The following is a 7,733-nucleotide window of genomic DNA, read 5'->3' on the forward strand; positions in this document are numbered from 1 at the left end:
TACTATAAGAAGATATTGCAGGCATAGCTCAAAAACATGGATTCCCCGTAGTTCCACAAAGTGTAAAAATTCTGATTGCGGATCACCGGAACATTTGAAATTACTTACATGTCAAATGAAGTAAAATCTGTTTTATAGTCACTTTCTAACCACACACCTGGAATGCAGGTGAAGCTTACACAAAATATCCAGTAAATTTCTTACCACCAATCGTTTCGCTACTTCATTCATGTAGTCTGTCCTTAAACTGATGTTATTTTATTAATAAACCGGATGAATAAATTGAGTTTATAATTTTGGGGTCCTGCAATCTTCCTTGATTAACTCCACATTCATGCGCAGCTATGGGGTAGGGGTTGGGTCAGATGGCGGTTCTGACTGTCTTCATTTCAGCCAAGCAGGCACATATCTCCAAATTCTTATTTATTCGCCTCCAAATTCACAACCTAATTACTTTTCAGTTATGCTTAAGTAAAAATTTTTTAAAGCGCCTTCATTAATGAGCATTTAGGTTAGGTTTCATGGCAGAATCGTTGCTAATCGCCAGTCTTAATTATGGGCCGTTCGTTAAACTTAACAAGCAATTTATCACTTTTTTGCAATGAAGATTTATGCTTATTAACACACACCAGTACCACACATGAGTCACATTTAACTAAAAGGCGATAAATTAGACTGAAGAGGGAAATCGAAACAACAATCAGGGTAGCTGACTTTCCCCCAAGGCCCTAGCAATACTTTACTACTTGTGGTCTGCCGACAACTTTCATCTTTGCTCATTCAAAAAAACACATTCATTCAATGATATCGACACATTGAATTGGCGCCGTATGCAAGATGGTATAATCTCTCCACCCTTGATTAGGAATTGTGTCGCCAGTCGAGCTGGCGATGAAGTGTTGATCCATGATCTTGTTCAAAATCACAGAGTTACTCCGAATTAAACCTACAACTCATATCGTGAATCTGATGTTGTCTTTAGTAGTAGGAAATTCACATTCCTCGACTTCCACTTAAAACCTTCAATTTTTATGCCCCTTAGTACATACCATTTACGTATCCCCGCCTTGAACTTCTAGCCATTCCTCCTCTACGGGCCGTCGCCTTAAAAGACTTCCAGAGGCTACATTTTCTGGGTATCATTGAAGCCTTTTATAGTGTTACAACACTGACAACATGAGAAGTGGCAGCAGTTGAGAGGTGGACGCCGTATATAAACTCGTTCATGCATGTCAGAAGAGTCCTAACACCGTGATGGCAGGATCTCCGCTGGACGTGCGCGAACGTGTCGGCGCTGACGCCTCAGTCTGCGTTATAGTAGTACAAGCCCGTGGACCATCCTCCTCAAGAGTGGCGGTCTCTATCTTTTGGCAAAATAAAATCATTTCGATCAAATTTTCCTAATTAGAATACGAAAGCTAATGCCTACCCTTTCATTCTATCATTAGTTGTTTTGAAAAATAGCTTTAAAGGTGTTTTAGTTAGGACTTGTTACTCCGAGGCAACCCTAAAAATGGGCAGATTTATGCAGCCCAGCATTTCTGTACTTACATAAGTGTGCGTTTCTTCAACAGCTATTGAAGTGACAATGTCTTTTGGTACAAAGGCTATGCTACCGTGCATTACCCCTTTCAGCAGTTATTTTTTACAACGATTTATAAATAGTACTATTACCAAAACCAGGTTGCCATCATGTGTACCAGTGGCCAGAAGCAGACCGGTGCACATATTGTTGGACATTTCAGACACCGGTAAGCGAGGTGACAGGTCATCCTAGGACGCTTCAATCGTACTAACATCTTTCTATGGCAAAAGTACTTTTCGGATATTTGCTCAACGCTGGATTTTAACAAAAGACTGCACAGGAAACCTAATGCATTTTCTACACCTTAAAAGTTTATTTACAAGTTTCGCTTATACCTTAGAATTATCGTATTTGCCATTTAATTGTACTCCACAATGAATAAACTTGATGACCTCTTGATGGTGTGCATAATAGCTTTTTGGGCAAACTTTGGTCAAAAAAATACTGAGAAGCCTACTTTCTTTAAACCACCTACAGGATCCAAGCAAAACGAATGAGCCCGTATTGCTAGACTATCTGAAGTAGATTCGCCTCAATATTTCCCGATAGTCTTCGCTTGTCCATTCTCGCTCATCGTTAAGATCTGCACCGGTGTAACAGCAGTGCACAATAGCGATGAAGGGCTCTGCTCCCTGGTTCATCACCTGACAGTCATAGTCGTCTGTGGCAAAGGTGGTATCATGCTCCAGGCTGAATGGAGCTTTCAGGATATCGGATCCAGCGGCTAGAGGAAATGTCAACTCACCGATTTTAGCTCGCACAAGGAAGCAAAATCCTCCTGTGAGTTTCGTCTCTAGGCTTAGAATGACAAGAAGCACTGTAAAGGTCATGAAGGAAGAAAATGTGAAATCAATATTACGAATTTCAAGCTAATGGTGGTCCGCAAACTCCATCCCCGGTCTTCAAAGGAACTTTCGACAAAAACTCTTTTAAAAAAATCTCCACATCGCCACCAGACATTAATTGTGACTGAAGGCTCCGTCAAGAAAAAGACAATCTATTTCACTGGAATAAACAGAACAAAAAGCCCTTTTTTGCATTTATGGAGAAAGTGCTTCGGTTTGCGTTGCAATGGAAAATATACATCTTCATGCCTCCACTTTTCAAACTCGAGACTCTCATGTGGGGGAAAGACATTTTATGATAACTGAACAGATATTTGCAAAAAGATAATCGTTTGATTTTCCAGTGTTTTTAGGATAGTTTACCTCGGGGATACAGCACCTTACTAAAATATATTGAGTAGAGTAGTTTTTTAAAAAAATGGCTGTCTAAACTAATCGGTTTTCTACCAGTCCTCATTTACATCAAACTTAATATGCAACAGACAGTGTGCCTCCGCGTTGTTGCATTTGCAGATAGGAGTAAAAAAAGCGAATCTCTTGCCACTTTCACGAGAAGCTTATCCTAGGCGATCCGACTCCCACGGTCACTTAAATACATTGCCGTTTTAGCATGCTACCAGTTGCCTTGGCCTTGTTATTTACTTCCTCGTCTAAGTGATCTTTCTTCATGTAAATGCATCAAGTCCGTGTGGTAAAATTTGGGTGTCACATACAAGTGACTCTGGTAGCATAGATTCAACGTGGCGATTAATATGTTACGGGACAACTAGGTTCCTTTAAATCAAACCCATTGCCTTGTTTGCTGGTGATGTTGGCATAATGCGATATCCAACACAAGAAGCACAAGATTAGGAGAATTTCAAGTATGCCAACGTCCAATACACCGTCGTGCGTTAGGGCTTGCTATTAATAGAATAGCCTCCCTCGAAGTTGATTTACTTATATCGACTTCCTTTTCGATTCGGCCTCAGGAGGAGAGGTTGAGAACCCCCCCATACAGGGAAGGTGTACGCAATTGTGGTAATGTCTACCTGAAATGGGACTCGGACGAAGTCAAGTGTGTTGATTCTCCCAAAAGCAAGGATATGACTGGAAAGACATTTCACGATATTTTTCTACTAAGAGTCTGTCGGGATTGTCCGCAATCCCAGAAAACGTCCCAGTCCAATTTTCTAGAATTTTCCATGCCCATAAATAATTCCCAAAGCATTGAAAAAATAGCCCTCTCCCGAATGGCTGAGACCACGATCAAAAACTACTTAAAGCACGCTAATAGTCACTCTAATTCGAAAGTCAGGTCACTGCTACATATGCCCATGACCAAGTCAACCAGATGAATCGGATTAAGCGCGGTCTTTGGTAGCCTTCACCGGTCTCCACTAGTCCCAACCTGCATGTCACATGTTTATGTTGACTTGCCCCTACTTGTTAACAAACCCATCTATTCAAGACAATCACTCTTAGGCCAAAATCCCTTCCTGATTAGACACAAACTCATGATTGCCACTTCCATAGAACGTTTTGCCTCTAGAAGTCAAGGAAAAGCCCAAAGTCATGGACATCGCCATTCCTGTCTTACTTCTATCTCCCGACTGTGAGTTTCCCTAATTCAAGAAATATTCAAAGAATTTGGAGGAGGAGGTAGCATCCTCCACCTCATTCTGAAGTGCAGATTTTGGTCTCCTCTCAGGTAAGTGGAATTTTGCATCAAATCGTAGGAATGTGATTGGTACTTCCTCTTAAATGATTTGTCCTGGAAAAACCAAATTCTATCAAGCAGATAGGCATCAGCTGTGTTTTGCCTTCAGCAGGAGGGCCAAACAATCAACAAACCTCTTCGTGGGTCACCATCCAGGAAGCAGTTGTCCGAGCGTAAATGCCTAGAGAAGTGTTTCCTCGAAGTTGCTACCTGAAAGCATCTTTTACCATAAATCTGTCACTAAGCGATCCTTTCTTGGTAGTATGTTTTTATAACATGAAAGAAGTGAGAAGCAAACCAATCGTGGAAGCTTGTTGTTACCTGTTAATGAATGTAAGTGAAACCTATTCGGTTGGATTGGTCCAAGCCTTCCCCAGTCGATATTGATAGAAACCAACTGTTTCATCACTCACGTTAAACGTTAGTGGTAGTTGTTCTTGTCATGTTAATATCAAATTGACGTGTCAACAGTGACATTCCATATTATCAAGAATGGTCTTCTTGAATGCAGCGCATCTGCCTCTGTCAAGGTAAAGTTGATTATGTAAACAAGTTGTAGACAGTGCATTCTGGGACTGCAACTACTCAAGATGCTACGTACACTCCACCCGATGCTTTTGCAACCTCAGAAACGAATTGAAATGAGCAAAGCGGATAAGTTGGAGTCACACCATACTCAACGGATATTCTATGATTGGGGAGTTCAAAATGGGAGAAAATAGTAGGCAGTACAAAAGAAAGGATTCTACCAACAAGTTGATGCACATCTAGTGCTTTATAATGCATATCATCAAGTGCTCTTTATAGACCCCTGCAAGTTAAAACAAGTCAATCCAGAAAAGTCCACAAAGTTTTCGGTAACAATTTCGATTTTCCTCTCCGGAGGTATGTCAGTACAAGCATAAACCGCTTATTCCCCCTGCTATGGGCTGGCACTTATTTGCGAGCTTGGATCCTGCTGAGGTCCCAACCGGTGCAAAGAGGAGACAAGGACCTCGGTAGAGATTTATTTATTTGGGGATGAGAATGAGTGGGCTGGGGATACGGTGCATACGTACGCGGGTGCGGTCTGACTGCTGAAGCCATAATGTAGCTCCATCCTCGCGTATTTACAGTATTTCGATTGGCATTGACTTTATAGTGATTGGCAGCACATTCAAGGTCCGCCTATTGGTCAATCAGGAGGATCGAACAAGAGAGCAAATTACAAGGAGTTTTAGAATGTTCGAAAACTAACCATGAAAAAGAGGACTCCTCGAAAATCGAAAAGGGAACGTTCCCTGGGGTTGCCAACATCGCCAGAATCTCCGAAGAGTTAACACAAGGCGGACACAAAGAGACAACTATGGATTTAAACATTGAAAGAGGAAAGTAGATGGGTTTTATTTTCACCCGAAAGTACATAAACAACAGTTGAGAAGTGTGATTTTTACTCAAACAGTCTGAGCAGTTCACTCGCACACCTTCGAATCGACGCCTGCGCGATTTTGCATTGCGTCCAGAATTGCATCACATCACGAATCCGCTCCCAACCCGTCAGCACATCCTCGCTAGCCTCAGAGGCCCCACTCGAAGTGGCTGCGCTCCCAATGAGACAGGCGCGCCGCAGTCGTAGTGCGGCCTCCGCCTCTGCACTTATCGGTGTTCCTTCGGTAGGGACAGGAGTAGAGGCAATTACGGCAGTGGCAAGCGCGATGAGGAGTCGAAGCTGCACCTCTGGGGGGTAGTGAGTAACCGATTCCATACCTTTGGGAGCAGTGAAGAGTAGTAGGCTGGTTGCCATTCGCACACACAATCCCGGCAAGCCCCGCAGGGTCGGTATTGCGGTGATAGTGGTGCTGTGGTCGCCGACGTTTTTGTAAGCAAAAACGGCCAGATTGTGTACCAAGGTTGCTAGAGCTACCTAAAAGGTAGGAAGATATAATCCAAATGACTTTCTGTTTTGCCAAGCATTTCACCGTTAGAGCCGGTTTTTTTTGAGAGAAGTGATGAACAAAAACATCCCCTTATCTCCGCTGCCGAAAGGTAACCTAACATTGGGTAAACGAGTTTCATTAATTAGAGGAAGGATGTTAAGTTGGTATTTTGGGATCCCGACACATTTCAGATTTTCTAGAAATTGAAACATATCAATGAGATGGTTTTGATTGTGATCAATTGAGCGGAATGAAAACGCAGGGCAGGGGTACTCTCTCCGCCATAGCCTTAAGCATGAAATTAGGGGCCCCGGAAGGAACATCAGGCATACCAATTTTTGGTAATCAGATAACATGGAGTACATTAACCTCAATATTATTGTCAAATTCAGCCCAATGTAACCATTGTACTTTTGTATTATCTGCACACAGATTAATTTAACTAGAGTTCGTGCAGTAGTATCAGACGTTGTCGTCTCACCTATTCAGACTACCAAAGCGAATTCACAGACATAAAAATATTATCTTAGGGGAAGAAATGAAAACACTCAGGTTAAGGTGCTTTGCCAGTAGCATAACATTACTATCTTCTGTGGTCCAGGAAGGAGTATTTAGGCGGTGATATTCATAGTAATTAAGATGTTGCCGAACTTTTTTTCGATCACAATGTACCAGCGTTAAGATAAAAATCGAAATTTCATCTTAGGTTACATCAAGCCTATAAGGGACTCGATGGCATACAAGAAATGTGTGTCCACGCTAGTAGACTTAAATCGGACTTGTTATATATCCATTACAGTCGACATATTTAATTGATGAAATGGGTGGCTTCTAGGGGTACTCACAAGCAAGGCGAGATATGGGTTCTATACCAACGCAGTAAAAAGCAACCAAAGAAACACAAGTATCGGATTAGCCATTTAGGTTTAGGACGTACAATGTAGCGAACTATTCTATAAAAAAAAACCCCCATTGAATAACTATCCAATGGTTGCAAGACCGCAGCATCATCTAGGCAGGTCAAGAATAGCAAAACCTTTCGTTTATCAATGAGTGTCCAGTGGTAAGATTAGCCTACGCAAAAGTAACAACTACGTACAGCGGTGTCAAATTGGATAACCCTTATTTTCCCATCTAGAAACATCCATATACCTGAGATACTCAGTCTATCAATCGTGTCTTATCTACACGACTCCGACTTTCAAATGTACCAATCCGATTGATATCGCAAAACCACCCACCACGTGATTTTTCTTTTTATCAAAAATATCCAGGGCAGGCGAATCGAAGAGTTTGACCAGATGCCTGGCCTCCTCAAAGATGAGTGGCAGAGAGGCGGGTACAGAGGAGCCAGCCCTCACTCTACCAGCATCTGCGGCAACTGCGTTGGTCATGAGGCGAAAGAGGAATAAAGAGCAGTTTATCTCAGCTGGAGGAAGGGTCGCAATGGCACCGACATCCATCTTCATATGCTCTAGACCCGAAGTTCGCAAGATAGATGTCCACATCGCCGGTTGAAAGATGGCGTCAGAGGCACTGTGCCAACGGACCAAACACCGCAACAAGTCGAGGAGGGGAAAGGTTAGATCTGAAAAAGGCGTTGGATTCGAGCATAATCCTGAGTTCTCGGAGACAATATTGAAACACTTACGCAAATCCCGTGCATTTTGAATCAAAGCGATAATTTG

General features: G+C 42.3%; 1 protein-coding gene across 1 annotated transcript in view; it reads right to left on the bottom strand. All coding sequences in view use genetic code 11, as the record gives it.

Moving 5' to 3' along the window:
- Positions 1–2,097: 2,097 nt before the first annotated feature.
- Positions 2,098–7,733, bottom strand: part of EGR_01091 (Phospholipase A-2-activating protein) — a gene marked incomplete at both ends in the record, with an annotated part of 10,708 nt that continues 5,072 nt past the window's right edge. Inside the window, 3 exons of the mRNA XM_024490340.1 lie at positions 2,098–2,383; positions 5,593–6,032; positions 7,287–7,633. Coding sequence (XP_024355159.1) covers positions 2,098–2,383; positions 5,593–6,032; positions 7,287–7,633 — 1,073 coding nt within the window. The remainder of the gene's footprint in view (positions 2,384–5,592; positions 6,033–7,286; positions 7,634–7,733) is intronic.

Source organism: Echinococcus granulosus, assembly GCF_000524195.1.
Source record: "Echinococcus granulosus chromosome Unknown EG_S00004, whole genome shotgun sequence".
Classification (NCBI taxonomy): Eukaryota; Metazoa; Platyhelminthes; class Cestoda; order Cyclophyllidea; family Taeniidae; genus Echinococcus; species Echinococcus granulosus.